At 40.3% G+C, this 19,560-nt stretch overlaps 1 protein-coding gene across 3 annotated transcripts in view; it reads right to left on the bottom strand.

Moving 5' to 3' along the window:
- The window catches only part of LOC124162171, a 163,266-nt gene that overhangs the window by 106,205 nt on the left and 37,501 nt on the right, over nt 1–19,560 (bottom strand). Inside the window, exon 1 of one of the 3 annotated variants that reach the window (XM_046538597.1) lies at nt 335–893. The exons of the other annotated variants lie outside the window; for them this stretch is intronic. Coding sequence (XP_046394553.1) covers nt 335–336 — 2 coding nt within the window. The 5' untranslated portion in view covers nt 337–893. Of the gene's footprint in view, nt 1–334; nt 894–19,560 lie in introns of those variants that run through there. 3 annotated transcript variants of the gene reach the window in all.

Genomic DNA, 19,560 nt, shown 5'->3' with positions numbered 1-19,560 from the left:
TGTAGCTCCACAAGATTCGAGAAAAATTATGCAAGATAAACCCAATGAACAAAAGGAATCAGACAGTGAAGCAACTGCTTCACGTCAACTAACTAATGTCTCAATCAGGCTTAAGCTTCAACAGAACAAAAATATCAATTAACACCGGGTTAAACCTTTCCAAATGTAGAGCGCTTGAAGAAGACCCACGAAAGGAATTCCAATAGTGGGGCACAATAATAATGGATGCGATTATATTAAATCGCGTTCTGCAATCACAACATAAATATAGTTTGACGAAAAAACACATTCCTTCCATATCAGCACGTAGGTTACGATGGTAAGACAAACTCACATTCTAGAAGCCAGGGACCGCCTGAGGGTGACTTCGGAAGCCGCTGAAGAGCCCGTGGTGACGACAGTGTTCCCTCGTGGGTGACAAACAGCCGTTAGAAACACGATCTTCCGACAATTATCCAAAGGCACACCCCCTCAACGGCGACACTGGGACATGGAACAACGTCCTGGGGTCACGTGACACGACTACATAAGGCTGCCGCGACACGGGTGCGTAAAAATGATCCCCGTATCTGTTCGTCCCACTTGCGATGATTCGGACAACAGCACAACACAGGCCAACTACCCACACCCTCCTCGCCAACTCCCGAGGTGTTCCGCTCTACCTTGTGGACACTGTACGAGGACTCCTAAGGCCTTCCATCCGCGGCGAACGCCGGCAAAACACTGCGATACGAGAAAGTTCGCGGCAGTTTGAAGGCAAGAAGAAGAAGAATAGGTAAGCCCTACTCCACCTCCCTCTCCCTGCTGGGAGTTATACCGCAGCAAGCACAAAACACTATCACAACAACAACGCGGGAGGAATGGAGAGGTGCCGAAGTCCGTTCGACGCGAAACACGGCCGTTCTGTGAAAGTGCTTCGTGCAGCAGGAGCTACGGACAGAGGGGTGTGAGGAGAGGGAGAGGGAGAAATGTTGGGGTGGGGGGAGGGAAAAGGCACAACTGCGGTGTTTCCACCGTTCCCCATGGCGACGATACACCCCATGGCCTTCTCCCCCTTTCATACTTCTCCCTCCCCTGCAGCCAGGGTAGACTGGACGTTGTCGGTTGCGAGAAACTGGGGATGGGGTGGTGCACGCTATTGGGGTGCACGTGTATATAAAAATATTTTCAATAAGAGTACATATTCTCCCCCTTCCACCGGCCGCCTTTTAGTTCGTGGCGAATTACCGTCCACTGGGGTTAACTTTGGCCAAACTTTTCGTGATTTCTTGAAAACAAGCAAACTTTCTAATTCAAAAATTAATAAACGATGTATATAAAGTGGTTAAAATTATTGACAGATCATGTACCTAAGATGTAGGCTGTTTCTGAACTTTGACCTATTTTAACAACCAGCAACCATTTTTTTTCGAAAATTTGGGCCAAAGTTACCTTGAGTATGGAAAACTGGCCCAATTTAATGAAAACGTACAAATCTAGTTCTAAACCATGAGTTGGACTGAAGATACTAAACTCAAGATATCTCTTAGTGTTCTGTTTTCAAGTGTTCCTTGATTTTAACCTGTAGATTAATTTTTTTCAGGCAACAATATTGATCTGTTTTTTCTGCCCTTAAACTCATTTGTCAAACTCGCCATGTCCCATTCCTCGGCTACTAAATAAACCTCCCTCTCTACCTCCCTTTCCTCGTGTCTTCTATTTTGTTCTTTACTATCTTATGCCTGTACTCTTTGTTCAGATTTTTTATGTTAAAATTTCATATTTGTTACGGCGTCACTAGAAATTGGCATAAATGCTTTATGTGTATATATATTTATAAACTCCTTAAATAAATAAATAAAATTAAAAACAACATTTCTGCGACGAAAAATAACAATGTAGAAATGAATTGTAAATATAACCAGTGAATGTTCAAAATTGCTTCCTAACCTTCATCAGAATGTTAATTAACCTTCATCGGAAGAAGTTTCGTACGTCGACTGATGCAAGAGCTAAGTCCATAACTCAATGCAAATGACAAAATACGGAACTAGTAATCTTTTTACTGTCTGTCTACTATCTCTGGGCCAAATTTACCTGGAAAGGGCCAAAGTTACCCTAGCTGACAGTACTGATTTGAGATTCATGCTCTCACCTTGGAATATCTAGGGTATACATATTGGAAACATTCGTACATCCATGTATTATTAGGCAAACCTTCATATTTTTGGTAGAAATTCACGCATGCTCATCGTTTTAATGAAACCTAAAGCTTGTGAACATTTATGAGCGCTCGAATTACGTGTGGAATAAAAAATCTTTTCCACAAGAATCTAGAGGAGAGGATCGCGAATCACTCTTTGGGGTCGCAACTGCCTTGATAGCAGGATAGGTAAAACAAGGACTTGAGAATTATAGGTCTTGGGGATCGGGTTGGTGTGGTGGCTAGAGTGTTGGCTTTCCAACTGGTGGTCCCGGGTTCAAATCCCGGCAGCGGCAGAGAATTTTCAGTGACTGCCCGATCCCTGCTTGACTGTTGTGTGGAGGACATTTCAGGCGCAACACTCCGTCCGTCGGATGGGACGTTATGGTGCCTTTCGTTAAGAGCAGGCTAATGCCAACGCCGGGTTTCTCTCCACCCTTCCTCACCTACCTTTCCCTCATGGCGCAAATGACCTCAGCTGTCGGTCGCCTCCTCCAAATACCATACCATACCATTATAGGTCTTTTCGTAGTTATAGTCACGGAATACATTCAAATATTGAGAACAGCCAACTTTACGCGGGAATTTAGAAGCAATCTTTAGGGCGAGCAACACAAAAAACACATGAAAATAAAATTTAACAGTTTAATTAAAAAGTTAAAATAGAACAAGTCTAATATAAACACAAATAAATTTTGACCAAAAAGTAAGGCAAGACGAATTGTATTGTATTGTTTCATTAGGAATATGTTTTGTTTTAATGCCACTTTTTGCTTTATTATCCTCCGGTTTTTGTTTTGTAAGCCCCGACAACGAAGGCTGCAACGTTGGCTGTACTCAAAATTGAAAGTAAATTACTGACCAAACCTCCTGAGAGATACCTAATTAATTAACAGCATAAAAATTTTGAACGGAATGTATGTGTGTAAAACAATTTATATGATAAAATATTCTCTCCTCCAATATCTTACCCTATTCATTGCTTTTTCCCAGAAAAATTCTGCCCTATACCCATGTGAAAGCCGGCAGTGTAGGTATATTGTTATCACTAGAAGGACAGGACGTTGAGTATATCGATGGCTAATTTATAACAACACGTACCTCGAAATTTGGCCGGTTTGAGTTGATACTGCCGTTTGGAAGTAAAAACAATTTTGTCTCTAATTTTAACAACACTTATGTCCAAAAATTAATGGATATATGCTTCTTTTTCAGTTTTATGTATTTTTGGTTCATAATTTCAATGTACAATTTAAAAGATGAAGCGTTTTTTTGCTCTCCTGAAAAGTTGCTATTTTTAAGATACGTGTAGTTAGAACTTAGCCATCGATACGTGTACATCGGATAAGAAGAGAGAAGACTGTAGTGAGGAATTCTAGGGAGACTGTAAGAAAGGGGGAATCATGCCGAAGACCACCTTGGAGCGGAGAACGTCTGAAAACCTGAAGGGTAGACGGAAAAGGGCACGAGCTCTGGATTGAGCAAGGGAAAGAAGGATTGCCAGAGAATTGATGAGATTAAAACTCTCGAGAATACTAGCGTTTGAAGATGAAAAGCAGGGTGATTCAGGGAGGGTTGCTCTGAAGTCTACTCTTGAATCGATTTTACTTCACAAATTGAACCATTTCAGGCGTTACGAGTTGAAATGATACATTTTCAAATGAAGGAGAATAACACCATTAATTTCATTAAGTAGTGTCCCAGTTGACCCGGGTTTTGACCAAGTTAGCCACTTCGAAACACTATAATGCTGTTTCAAATATTACAGGGCACATGTATAAGACTAAAAAGCGATACTAAATTCACCTACGGACGATATAACCAGTCAAATGTGTACAAATATTCATTTCAACTACTGGGACGAAACTTTCAATGCTTGCTTCCTCTTTTTTCTATTAAACTTGCTTACATAAGAAGTCTTCTAAAAAACTAAACGAGAAGACGGGAAAACTTAGTTGGCCATATTATGAGCCATGATGGCCTGATTAAAACGATCATAGAGGGAAAGGTTGAAGGGAAGAAGAGCAAGGGACGGCCCCGCATGAGTTTCATAGGACAGGTTATAAAGGATGTGAAAGAGAAGAAATACGAAGCTATGGAAAGGCTGGCGGATGGGAGAGAGGAATGGAGGGCTGCGTCGAACCAATCTTGGGAATGTTGAGTAGTGATGATGACTTGGTAACACATTAACCTCCATTAGTTCACGCCTAAATTACTAAAATAAGACCGTGACGAGCGGCGTAATTCATGGGATACAACTCCCCGCATCTTGAAAAAATGTTTAGGAGATACCGTGTGGGGTGTAATTCCACCACATGAACTTCCCCCGAAATTCATTCCCTCCTTCATGAAAATCCCCCCAGATTTTTTCTGGCTACGGCATCGTACTAATATATTAACTCTTATTGCTCATAGTGTAGCGCTATACATTGCGGAAACATGGACACTTAAGAAGGAGAACGAGAGAAGACTGAAGGCGTTCGAGATGTGGGTGTGGAGAAGAATGGAGAAGGTGAAGTAGACGGAGAGGAGGAGGAACGACGAAGTCCTGGACATCATGGGTGAGGAGATGCAGCTTCTAGATGAGATATGGAGAAGACAACGTAAGAATGGAGCTAGTAATTAGCGGGGAGGGGATGTTGAAAACGGTGTTAGAGGGTAGGATGTTGGGTAAACGAGGGAGAGGAAGAAAGAGAATAGAATTTTTAGATCGAATGAAAGGGAGTAGGCCGAATTGAAGAGGGAAGTCTGTGAAGGGAGATGAGGCTGCCAGAATACTTCTAAGTGCTCCATGGAAACCTCCCATAATATGTATAATACTTATAACAATAAAATCGATGAAAGTAAAATGTAGCTTTCTCAGGCCAACAGAAAATTGGACCAGAATCTTCTTCACTAGAAAATGCCAAGGTTGACAGCTGGAGTCTATAGGGTCGTAGGTTCGTATGCCACCTCGGGCTATGATTTAAACGGTCCCAATATAACTTCAGAGGGAAGTTATTTAGGGAATTAAAATACCCAAATAACCCGCTTTTTTGAACTCTGATAATGATTACTGGAGCTAACTTTTTTTTAAACCATAAAAATTCCCACAAAAATATTCATAATATGAATAATCACATAATTTGCTTGCGTAGATATCCAAGATTATTGTCACATCACTTCGGCCACCCCCCCTGAATCGCCCAGCTTTTCATCTTCAAACATACTAGTATTTACTTGCTACCCTTGCCCTTGCGTGTGTATTTGTGTATACTCTGTACCACATTAACTATATTGTATTTAGCATGTAACATGACATATGTTATCACTCTGTAGGTTTTCGCAGGTTTTTCACGCCCCCTTCTTGTGTGGGCGTTTTCCTGCAGTGCGATTTTTCGCTGAAGGATACAATTCCCTTATCCTGATGTTATTTCCCATAAACAGGAATCTTATTTACACAAAAGTTCCATATATTCTCGTTTATCTTGTTTGAAATTTCACTTGTAGCGTATAATGTATACTTTTGTCTTGCAAACGTTTACTTACCGTTTTAAATATGTTTGTAATGACGCTAAGAAGGAGTTAGGTGGGAAATGGGACTTATTAGTCTCAACCTCGCCCGAATAATGGCATCTATTATTATTATTATTACCCACTTGCTATTGGTAACTTGCGCAATTCAATTATCACTTTCCCTAACTAACTTTAAGCTAACCATTCTTCAGCTGCTGAATAGCGCAAAGAAATCAAACAATTTAGAGTTCCAAGCTTTGATTAAGTTTTACTCCATTTTTAAAAGGCACAATCAATTAAATACTTTCACAAACTTAACGAGCTTCACGGATGAAACGACCACACGTCACGTTTTAACGAATTTTTTTGCCGCGGATGCACGGAGAATTTTGGGGAATGTGCATTTGTTTTGCAGGGGCGGTTTGGAATGGCTGGCCGGAAAAGGGCGGAGGGGGAGGGGAAGAGAGAGACCAGTGAACCGCCAAGCCCGCGAGTTTTCTGCCCCCCCCCAGCGGCAAGGGGAACGAAAGCCACCTCACGCCGACACCACCACGAGAGACCGCCACGAAGTCCATCCGTCGGCTTCACGCATGGCTGATTCTAAGGGGGAGGCGGGGTGAGAGTGCAGGGGAGGGGAGAACAGCCGGAGGCGGAGGAATGAAAAGGGGCAGTAGAGGAAGTGACGTAGGGTACGACTGGGCGATAAGTCAATAAATTTTATAGTATCGCGATATTTAAAATACCACTCTAATCATGTTGAATAAATGGAGGACTGAGGTAGTCCACTGGGCAGAACGCTTCGCTAATAATCAAGGGGTAAGGCTGTAATCAGATAATAAATCGAGAACAGGGGTAGTTGAGGTAGCAACGCAGGGTACGACTGGGCGATAAGTCAATAAAATGAAATGATATTGCGATATTAAAACCACCACTCTAAACATATTGAATAAATGGAGCATTGAGGTAGTCCAGTGGATTGACTGATCCCTTGTCTGTTGATCGAAGGGGTAAGGCCTTGGTCAGATAATAAATCGATAGTTTATTTTTTTATTTTATTATCTAACCACCGAATACAGCTCATATTGGCCATTTTACAACGGGGTACACAACAAATTGAAAAAGTAAAAGTACACGAAAAACCATACCTTGGACAGGGAATACCTACCTAGGCGGGGCTCGAACCCGCGACCTCTTGTTTGGCAGGCGAGGACGTTACCGAGGCCGGCGAATTAAATGTTAATGAATCTTAAGATATCGCAATATTTAAAATACCACTCTAATCGTATTGAATAAATGGAGGAGTGAAGGGGTCCAATGAGTTGACCTCTTGGCTGCTGTTCGAATCGCAAGGCCGTAGTTAGTTAATAAATCGATATGTTAATTAATCTTATGATATTTATATCATAAGATTTAAAATATTACTAAATTTTACATTTACTAAAATTTACATGAGATTTTAAATATTATGCGATTTTTTAAATGCTATTCTAACCATAATGGGAAGAATTTGAGAAGTTTTAGTGAACGTAGAGGAGGAGGAACAACTGAATGCTGGGCATGGTGGGTGAGGAGAGACAGCTTCTAGATGAGATTCGAAGGAGGCAGAAGATATGGATGGAACGAGTACTACTTAATCGGGGAGGGGATGTTTTAAAACTGTGTTAGAGGATAGAATGTTGCATCTGCATCTTACGAACATTTCGGAGGGGACCCCTCGTTTCCTCCCTTTCTCCCGCTCGCTACGGCATCGGGATCTCAGGTTTATATCACGAGCGGAGCTTCCAGATATCGCAAAACAAATTCATCAAATCACAAGGTGACTCAGAGAAAGATACTGGCCCTCAATGAATACGTGAAGTTCGCACGCCTTTGGCTTAATCCGGGACGAGGCCCAACCTCACATATACAAAAAAACTTCGCGAGGAATAACTTACTTAGTGAGAGACTGGATTAGTAATTTTAAATTCAAAAAATAAATATTATCGTGCCTTTTAAAATATTTCTAAGGTGATATTGAATTATGAAATTGTAAATAGATCGCATTGTTGCGATTATCACGAAATATGACGATTCATCGTGTAACATATTGCATCTTAATATGCACGATTATCGCGATTTTATTGCGCATGGGCAAAAATTACTTGATTTGGATAACGGAGTGTTTAATTTAGATGTTTAAAAAAATGAAATTACTTGCATTAATAGCTTTGATTATAGCATTGATAATTACAAAAAGCGAAGGCATTAATTTTCAACAATTTTATCGGAAATTAAGGAATTTTTTTTTATAGTAGTTACACTCCAGCCCCGTTAATCCTCTCTAACCCAGAGCAGCTTCGGGGTGAAATCAAATTCCAAGAATTCTCATATTAACCCTTAGGTACACGTGCCCTTGACGAAAGCCCTAATGCACTCTTGAGGTTATTTTGTCGCATTTTAATCCTTTTGGTTTCCTTACATATACATTAAATTTTTTGGGTATTTTAACGCATTTGGATAACTTCTAATGATTAAAAGCACTTTAAATATTTTTCTCTTTCATTTATAAACAAAAATAAAGCATATCAATATGCAAATTTCTTGATAAATACTTTGAATAATTTTTCTAGCGGAATTGCAGACGATAATGCTCTTGGTCGAGGAAAATGGACAGGGATAGAATACGAAAGTGTGCCACCAGTGATCTTCTTAAATCTTAATTTAATTATGAATCGCTTTCACCAAGTTACGCCTCAAACAATTAATTTTACGCAGTAAACGCGTTATTTCGAATCTTCGAAAAATGTGACAAAATCCCCTCTTAGCTTGAAACTAAGGGTTCAAAATGTGAACATTTCATATTCAATCATGATTGTTGTGGCAGCAACAAATTTCACCATTAAACTTTACAACACACAAGACCACGCATTTTAGATCTTTCCTGAATAGAGCTGAAAATTTATAGTGATCTTCTTATACGCAGTAAACGCACTATTTTTAATTTTCTAAACATGCGGCAAAATGCCCCCTTAGCGTGAAACTGAGGGTTAAAAATGTGAAAATTTTATATTCAATCATAATTATTGCGGCAGCAACATATTTCACCATTAAACCTTACCACACACAAGAACACGTATTTTAGATCATTTGCCGCATTCTTGATGTTACTTGGAAGCAACATTGGGTTATAATGGGTTAAGTATGACCAGGAATTTCCCAGAAAATAATCCAACCCCGAAGTCATAGGAAACCACACAACCCTTCGGGATGAAGAGAGCCGGCGTCGTCGGCGTTATAGCAGCCACACGAACCCGATCCACCACGGCACACGGATGCCATGGCAACGGAATCGACGTAGCTCCATCCGTGTCGGCTTGCAGCCTGTCGGTGGTGGGGTTGATGCCCGTCTTTTCATTGTTTTCAAGGCGAAGGGGCTTAACCGCGCGAAGCGAACCATGTCGGAAGCAAATATACGAACGCGAGGAGATTGATGGGAGAGGAAGGGTAAAAGTTTTCTGGGGAGAAATGAAATCCATTCCGTCCAACACTTTTACCTTGTTCCGGGTGCGGAGGCGCCCTCTACGTAGCAAAAGAAATCCCCCCACTACATTCACCATCGACAGAGTTGAACTATATTTCCACGTCCAACAGACACGATAATAAGAGAGACATCAGCTTCGATAGGATAGCAATACATTTTCACGTCCGACAGACACGATAAAATAAGAGATAGAAATGGTTTAGGAATTTGTATTCACCACGAACCAGTGGCGTAACTATGGGAGGATGAAGGGGATAGCTCCTCCCCCAAAGCCTCAGAGAAATAAAAAAAATATTTAAAACTATAGTCTATTTTTGACATATATTAACTGCATCTGCTCAAAATTAATTTTTAAAAACCAAAATGATGTAAAGTCTATTTCCAGTCACGTAATTTTTCAAAGATTTTCTCCGGACCCCCCGTTGCTCGCGGAGGGAGGGGATTGCCCCCCCAGCCCATCCCATCTCCCCCAAAGCATATTCCTCGTTACGCCACTGCCACGAACGATAAAGGAATGCCATAAATGCTCGGTCGAACTCGGGTAGTATGATATGAAAGATTTAACTTTCTTGCAGCGAACTGCTGACGAAAATGTCCCATCAACGGCACTGATGACGATTCATCGAAACACCGGCAAGGATGGAGATGGAGAATCTAACCCGGATGGAAACCCGAGAACTGTTAACGTCGGGTAGTATGACCTCGCATAACGCACGACTAATTTTCCCCCTTACACGGGAGGATGACAGATAGATCATAGGCTACTGACCGGAGGGTCCCTAGTTCAAATCCCGGGGGAAACCTTCGCAAACCCCCAAACTCAATGCTCGAAGTGCGCTGTGGTCCAAACAACCGTGAATGCATATCAATCACAATCCTGTGTGGCAGAGTTGGAGTGACGAAAGGGCATTCTCGCAAAGGAAGGGCTACTGTTGTAAAACCTCCACAGACTACGTATGAGGTGGTAATGAAGCCAAGGGGGTAAAAGTGATTTTCTTTCTTAAAAGAGTTAGGTACACAAATCAATAACAGAAATATACAAAAACTTGGGTGGCCAAGGGATGCGAGTGAGTCTCTCTTATGTGCTATCCTGAGTGGGAAATCAAATGCACCACCAAATATCTAATTGATCTAGTTTCTTTTCTATACATAATGACTGCGCCAAACTCTGTTTAGAAAAAGTAATAACTTGTACCCCTTGGCTTCTCACCCCCTAATATATGTCAAAAGATTAGCTCATAAAGAACTGAGTGGCAAGCTGCGTCAGACCAGTTTAATCTGGCCAGTGTTGTTGATGAAGGATAAGGGACTCCATTCAGAGTTAGGTCCGGAACTAGAACGGGGCAGAGGTAGAGTTCCCCGGGCGGCAGGTTTGAAAAGTATAGGTACTAAAAAAATTTAATTTATTTTTTCTAATTAAATTTTTCAGAAATAATTATTGATTTATAAATTATTAAAGAATAATATTAATTAAAATTCTTGATAGCAAATATACGGTGTGTAATTTCAACTAACGCATCTCAAAAAAATAGCTTACGGATGTATTATATTTTAGTGGTGGGGGAGAGTGAGGGAGGAAGCGAAGGGGACCAGCGGAGGTGGAGGCGGCAAACTGATCTTTGCCCCCCTGACAAAACTCCCAGTTTCGGCCCTGATCTGAAGTACTCAAAATTGCCGAGCCAGGAAAATTACGAAACTTTGAAGAAAGGACCGAGATATCTAAGAATATAAATATATATTCGTCAAATATGAAACGTCAGGCTAGCGACAATTAAAAGAATCGGCTTGTAAGCTCCCGCCATACGTCTCGTAAGGAAGATTGCGGAGTATCATGAAGATATAGATATAATGATGATGCAGATCTGATGAATTTACCAGAGTTCTGAGGAAGAGCAGAGAGGAGTGGGTGGGCAGAGAATTCCGATTAGAAAACCTAAAAAAAGAAGACTGAATAACATTATCGGTCACATCATGACATGTGGTGGATGAGGAAGACATGATCGTTGAGGGGCAGGCGGATGACCGAGCAAGACCTCGGATAAACGAATACTTTGTGTCATGTAATAAATCATGTGAAAGAGAATATATACATATTTGTCAAAATATCGGCATACAAGAGAGTTGAGTGAGAAATTGATCAAAACAAATAAGCTGACCAGTAAAGGTGATGAAGGATTAGGGACCCTATTCAGAAGTCCTAAATATTCCCTGACAAGGAAAATAATGCAACTTTCAAGAAAGGACCCATGATTAAGATTTTGCAGCATTTTTTACATCACTCCATTTAACCGTGAGACGCACGATCCGTCGCAAAATAATTAATCGAGTAAAATTTCATTAAAAAAGGGAGCAGCGTGCTAAAAAGATAAGTTTCAACGTATACACATACATAACTAAACTATTAAAATGTGATAAACCACAGATAGCTCTGTTTGAAACTCATGTAGCCCTATTCTTAAAATAAGGAGGTGTACTCAAAAGACACTTTCAGTCGTATCACGAAGATTACGGTTTGGTGAAACTAATGAAGTAGCACACACAGCCAGTAGACCTCACGTTATAGCAACGGAAAGAAAATGACTGGTCAGATTTAGGGCGAAATCTTGATTGAACCCAGCAGATGTATTTTAACGGGGAAAGTTTAATTTATTTCCCACAAAAGATTACATATTTTACGTGACGAAATTTCTAAGGAGGATTATTCCCATAAAAACGCAAAAAACACCTGCGATGTGAAAGCTGTCGGGATCTATCCTCAGGATTCAAAGAAATTGATTCGCCGTTGATTTTCCCACGCGCATCCTACTAAGAATACGACCGATAAAACTAGGTAGAGAAAACTTTGGAACTTCTACAGTTAGCAGTGGAAGATCCAGAATACGGACAAGAGTGGTAGCTAGTCGGGGAGTCTGGGGGTAACCTACCAGCAGTCATGGGGGTTCGAACTAAATTACCATTTTCTCTAGCGTAGAGGGACTACTTTCAAATTCACATGATACTGAACCGTAAGACGCAAGATCTTTCGCAAAATAATTCATGGAGAAAATTTATTTTAAGAAAGCTATCAACATGCTATAAAAAGATACGCTTGACCGTTTATAAATATATAACTTAAGTATTTCTAAGTAATAATCCACAATTAACTCTTTGTGAAACTCTTGTATACCTAAGAAACAAGAGCAGGGATATCAATGGTAGAAAATGTGGTTCTACAAAGAAAGGATGAAAATCAAATAGATCGACCAAATGAAAAATGAGGTAGTCGTCGGAAGAGTAGGAGAGAAAAGAATCCTAATGAAACCATTAGTAAGATTTCGGAACAACTTATTACACCCTGAATTTGTTTACATGGTTTCTCGAGGAGGGATATTGTTATATTTATAAAGACTTGTGAAGAGTTTAAGCAAAGGTCGGTAAATAAGAAACGTTCTGTGGAAATTACTAAGTTATTTCCGAATGTCGCTAAGTTGTTCCACAAAGTAAAGCCTGATAATATGTTATATATTCACTAAATTAAGTTTAGATCGAGAAAACATTGAATAAAATAAAAGGCATCGGGATTGCAAATGTATGGGAAAAATATTAGCAAGCTAAGATTTGCCGATGGCACAGCAGAAACGGATAAGGATTTAAAGAAGATACTGGCAAAAACGTGAAAGAAAACGGGCAGATATCAACTGAAAACCAATTAGAAGAAAACTAATACATATCGCGCAGCAGAAAGGAGGGAGTCAAGACTAACATTAAATTAGGAAAACACAACCTGGAAGAAGTGAATGACTTTTGTTGTTTGAGAAGAAGAATAACTAGCGATAGGAGAAGCAATAAAGGCATTATCAGGAGAATAGCCCAGGCGAAGAGAGCATTCAACCAAAAGGTGGATCTACTTACAGCGGGAAATTTTAACATAGAAGTAAGGAAACAATTCATCAGAACTTAGATATGGATGAAAGAACACAAATGGTAATTTCCACATTTTATGCGTTACATATAGAGTCTACTTCTCTAAGGAAGTGAGGCATGGAAAATGACAGGAGCAGAGAAATCAAAGGTAGAACATGTGGTGCTACAGAGAAATGATGAAAATTAAATACATCGACCAAGTGGAGAATGAGGAAGTTCTCAGAAGAGTAGAAGAGAATAGAATCCTTATGAAAGCCTTAATAAGAATGCGTAACGACTTTATCGGCCACATTTTGAGGCATGATGGCCTGAGAAAGCCAATCGTTGAGGGACAAATGGACGGCAAAAATGCAGACAGAACACCTCGCATAAAATGTGTAAGAGAAGAAATACGTAGGTGTGCAAATATTACCTGATAGGAGAATGAGTGCTGCATTGAATTAATCTTAGGATTGTTGATGATGGTATTACATTGGCATAATCCTGGATGGCAAAATTATAAATGTGAAAAGATTAGTTGATAGGAGACATGACTGCTGCATCAAACCAATCTTAGGATTGTAGAAGTTTGATGATTACATAAAATCGGCATGTACCTGTATGGTAAAATTATAAATGATTGATTACATGACCCCTTGCTGCTACAGCATGAAACTGTGCGACGCTCTTCCCCTGAATGACCCCATCCGGTCTATTGACGTTAGGACGGTTGTTTGATTCCTAGCCTGGTTGAGTGTTCCGCCAAAGTATTTCATTTGGATCTTAATATGCTTGTCACGGAGAAAAATTATCGCAAACTTTAGAGGGATGATCTTACTACGCTAACTTTTCATTTTCTATTACTAACTTATAGTTTTATTTGCAAGGTAGCATATTCGCGACCTAAGCACTCCCCTGGTTTCTGGTCTGACCGTGTATCGATGTCCTGCGTGATTGAGCTCTGTCCGGTAAGCAAGCGCGTTTCTGATTAAGGCTAGGACGAGTGCTGCATGCCTGGTGCGGAGTCACCCCGTGCCACACATCCTGGCGACGGCTTCTACGATACAAAGTAGATGTACATTAAAAATATTTTTATACCTACGAGCACCCTGTGTGTAGGTGTCGTGTCGTTGTCATGCGTGCTTGGCCTGTGTTCCGCGACGAGCGCGTTTCTGATAAAAGACCTGTTCACACGGTACATTAACACGCACGAGTTGATGTCTAAATCTATGAACGCGAGAACGAACACGAAAATGCATCATGTAACCACCCAACTCGTGCGAATGCATTTATAGGAAATAGAACCTGTTCTAATTTGGTTTATGCATTCGTTCACCTTCGGTTCCGGTTCACAAAAATCATTCATTCGAACTGACATCAACTCGTACAAGTTAATGTTAACAGGCCTTATAAGGATGAGTGCTGCATGCCTTGTGTGGAATCACCCCGTGCCAAACACCCTTGTGGTGGCTTGCACGGTACCTACCTCGTGCATGTAGCGTTTGGTGAAACATGGACTCATATGATACAAAATACAGTAATATGAACAGAGGAATCGGACAACTAGGGTGGGCCCGCATGGGGTACACTCTTGAGGACCGGGAACCAAGTTATAGACTTTAACGCCCTCGCAATCCCAAGAGGGAAGGACTGAGGAAGGAAAAAAGGATAGGAGGTATAGCCGCGATGAGAGCCCGACGACACCTCCAAGGAAGGGATAGGTGTGGAAGGGAAGGATAGGGAATACCCGCGCCGCAATGGGAACGACGGGGCCCACTACTAGTGAAACCATGATTTAATGTTTCTACAGAAAGGAAAATTTCCTATGAGGAAGGTAATTTCTACGATTTTCCGTAGATAGTAATATGAACAATTCACAGCACTAAATCCTGCACGGAAATTTCGGCTCCTAGAGGACAGTAAACAGATCGAAGCGTTGCGAGCGTGTCACGCACTGCTGTCACTAAACGCGCCAATGGCGCACGAGTTCTTCCGGGTTGCAGAAGCGAGAGGAGGGCGAGCCGGATATCCGACGTTCCCTTTCATTCCTTGGTGGTCGGGCCAAGAGTTGAGCAGACAGGAGGAATCAGATGCATTTAGGACATAATTTTGGAAAGGTAGAGCGGAAATGATAATAAACGCATTATTTCGATTGCTAAATAAAAAATTCCTTTACGACGTGAGCACCCAAGTGCCTTTCTCAGGAAGCGAAACCCGGAAATTCATGCCTCAAGTGCGGACATAACTTTGAGATGGTAACCGAAGAGAACTATAAATACAAAATTATATCACTTTAAGTTAGGAGAGAATATCAAGGTTGTCAGGATGGCAAAAAATAAGTATAAATTTTGTGTTTACAATTCGAGTTATTGGGGATAGAGTGGTGGCCTAAATGGTAGAGCGCTAGGCTCAAAAGGTCCCAGGTTTAACCCAAGGTGAAGCCTTGGAACATCCTTATGTAAAATACCCTCAATCTGCGAAATGGCTATTGGAAAGGAATTGGCCCCCTGAACCACCCTGAATGTGTGATATTTAGACGCCTGTGGCTTAGTCTGGGGTGAGCTCTACCCATGAATATGCAAACTAAACTTCAGTTTGAGATACGAGGTGAAAGTAGGACATAAATGCTCTTTCCCTCGGGATATCGTGATTATAAAAATATTTTTTTATTCTAAAACACACCCACATCTTTAACGCTCTAACTTATTCTTATGCATCCGAAGAGTTAACGCTCCTGCATTGCATAGCGCGATATTCCACGCTAACATCTGAACAAGTTTTTTCTTCTAAATATATTTTTTTATTTTTCCAGAGGAATAATTGATATTTTCTCGATAATTAACGGGAATCTTTTGGGATGTATTTTTATAATTACAGAAAAATAAGACTATAAACAATTTAAAATTGCAGGACAGAAAATAACATCACCATCCCATGAACAATTGAAATACCACTAAGCTAGCGATGATAAACATGAATATATCACAGCCAAACTTTACTTTCAATGGTTTTATGCAAAAGAATCAACAACTTAAAAAAATAAAGGAATCGAATTTTTCCTCGGCATTCTCAAGGGTTGATAAAAGGAAATGAAAAAATTCTAGAATTGATAAATTTGAAAAAAGTACATGGTACTCCCGGTAACATAAAGAATGCTAAATAAAAACGCGACAACGCAACTAAAATTTGCTAATTGCCGATCAATGCACATTTTTCACGTGAATGATTTATAGAATATGACCAATAAGAGCACAATGTGCTAATGTGGAAAATATTAGCACCTAATTTTAGTGATTACATTGAATCAAAATGCGACGCACTAGGAAAATTCGACTCAGTAAATAAAAATCGTTTGGTTGGACAAATAAGGTAAATTGCTTCCATTCCACCTGAATATGGTGTAATTTTACATGTCACAGATATTTCCTGAGTCAACTCGTTATTTTCCAGATATTGTGAGCAAAATAAAATTCCCAGAGATTTCCCGGTCTTCCCCGTTTTTGAAGTGAGCTGGAAACCCTGAAAAAATTATTTTTCACGATCAAATAAATCTCAGTGAGACGTGAAACCGATTCATACACTACGGACGATAGCAACGGTTGGTTTCTAATGCTCTGAGAGAAAGGGGGAATGACATTCGCACAATTATTCCGTTTTTACAGTTTCCGGGGGACGGTGCAGAGAGCTACTCCGTGCTGTGTTTCTTAACGATCCCGCCCCAGTTGGACATCCACTCGTGTTTTGCTGTGGATGAGTTGCAGTCTCGTTGAGTGTGCTATTAGTCCCACTCCGCGGTCGGGACGAGTCCAATGCGATGCGACATAAAGTGGACTGACCCCCTCAGTGCACTTCCGGCGACAGAATAACTCATCGCGCAAATGTTCCGCCTAACGCTCCTTCCTTTCCCTTACCGTCTTCAGTGCCCCGGTTACCCACATTGCCTCGAGCAAACCTACCACTAGGAATTAGGACTCCACTAATTCGAATATCTGGCTTACAAGGAAAGTCCCTCAAGTGTCACCACCAGTTCTCCTTTAAATTTTGTTAGGTGATCGGAAATGAGGTGTGATTTCTGCTTCAGCCGCCAACGCACAATGCTTTTCGAGATATTTGCGACGGAATTTAAAGTAAAACGACTGAAAAGTAAAAGTACGCAACCCGAAGCACGATCATAGTCCCTCATTATGATCCATTGCTAGGATGAGGAGCACTGACGATAGGCTAGGCAGGCCCAGAGAATCAATCTGCTATGGGCTTAATTTAAATCAACGGATATATGCAGACGAAGAAAGATATTACTACCTTGGTAGTAAAATTCGAAAAACATTGATGGTTTGAGGCGTGACGTGGTGAAATTGCTTCATGTTAAATAAAAATATTTGCAAATTTCACATAAGATTTTAGTAACAACCAATTTCGTCACCGTGCGACATAAGTTCTTTCTCTGTATCCTGTGCTTGAACCTGAAGATGGTTTTTTATTTATTAATTCCAGGTTAAAAACTGGTACAAGTCTTAGAACTTTGCGATAGAATACGATCCATTTCTTCCGAAATTCTTAATTCTTCAGAAAATTTTACACCGTACGTATTAAAAAGCTAAATAATATAAAGGAATAAATTATTTTCTGAAAAAAATTGGGACAATCACTAGTTGATACTCATAAACCAGTGAAGAGTAGCTAACGGATAATTTTTCTTCCAGTCTCATCATAGTTTCTCAAGTGATGGGGAAAATCACGGAATGCTGCATTAACACATTAGAAGAATTAACTAAAGTATTTGTACTTATAAGACTGAAAATATGTAATTAGGTCAAGGAAGAGTACTTCAACTACCTTGGAAGTTTAAAAATTTTGTGTTTAAGATATCTTATGGACATTGTCTCAGATTCTAAGGATGGAAGCAATACACTAGAATCGTGTATTCCAATCCTATATCACTGAAAAGCTAACGCAGATTGGCTAGTACTAAACCTCTAATGTGAAAGACAAAACATTATTTGTAGCAAGCGAAATTTTATGCAAAGTGAGTAAACAAAAGCACTTAGTTTCCAAGGAATTTGCGAGACACTTTTTACCTTTATTTGATGACATGTTGGCTGATGTAATATAGGGACAATAAAAACAAAAGTCAAGGCGGAGGCCTGCCAAGCAATCCTGCGCCTCAACCACCCAGTGGGGTGACAGAGGGGCGTGGCACAGACGTTTAGGACACCTGCCTTGGAAAATGCAAGGCAAGAAAAAAATTTGGAGCGGAAAGGACAAAAAGTGAGACTTGCTTTGATGTATTGTGGAATCGATTAACCATATTGTACAGAAAAACAGAAGAGAATTAATGTTCACAGAATAATCGCCTCATGTTGTCTTTTTCCCAATAGAATTGCACGAAGTTTTCCGTTCTTTTCTATCCTAGTTATGTTAGTTGGACCATTATAGATCAATAGCCGCACCAAATTTTTCAATTTACTAACTTCGGTTTGAGTTTCCCCTTTCAAGCTAAATAGCTAGACTACACATAACTCTTTTCCTACTCAAGGAGATTTTAGTAACAAATTTGCCTGTATGCCTATCGCAGCATCTCGGCAATCAGTTAGATAACAAGAACCACATGTAAGTACCTTCGACCAAAATCGACACGGCAGGCACTGAGAATAATGATATTTTTTTAGGAAATTATACGTTCATCAAAATTAGTCCATATGTTAAGCTACGTTGTGTTGTTATGATACGTTCTGTAACTGCTAATGATCCGTTGGAATTGCAGGAAAAGCTATTCAGTTCCTTCAGCTAATTGGAGCAAAAACAATAGCAATTGCCGAAATGTAGGAGAGAAGGCGGATTGCCTCCAACTACACCCTAGGGGTACATATGTATTAGTAAATTGGAGATTATAGTAACAGATCTCAATGTGTGACGGCTACATTGTGACCGTTCAGGACCGTGATGCCTAATGATCAGAGGCAAAAAGTCAGCCGTCGGCGCACAGTGGGCTGAAATCGAAAAAAGCTGGCCAAAATTCAGCATTTTAACTTTTAAAATGGACTTTCTCTGAGTAACAGTCTTCTTTACAGGGCCATTGCAACAAGGAACTTATATAATTGTAAGACATCTTTCACGATCGGAAGAGTCCAAAAGTTGACAAAAAAAAGTCAAATTTAGCCTCATAGATTCTTTTGCGCTTCGAAATGTATATTCACGTGATGTTGAAGTTGTTTCGGGTTTCCCACCGGGTGAGTTTCTCCATCTCTGCCGACGTTTAGATGGCCGTGTCGTCCATCGTCATCAAGCCCTAATGACGATGTAGTTCACCCGGTGGGAAACCCGAAACAACTTCAACATCATCATACGCCGGGAAAACCTCAGACCTTTCTATATTCACGTAGGCTCTTGGGGCTATTTGAAAGCATCTGTGGTTATTTTAGAAATATTATTATAAAAACGACACTTGCCAAAGGAGATTACCGAAATATATAGTACGCAA

Source organism: Ischnura elegans, chromosome 7 (genome assembly GCF_921293095.1).
Source record: "Ischnura elegans chromosome 7, ioIscEleg1.1, whole genome shotgun sequence".
Classification (NCBI taxonomy): Eukaryota; Metazoa; Arthropoda; class Insecta; order Odonata; family Coenagrionidae; genus Ischnura; species Ischnura elegans.
The sequence above is the reverse complement of the archived record's forward strand: the minus strand, read 5'-3'. Positions and strand labels throughout refer to the sequence as shown.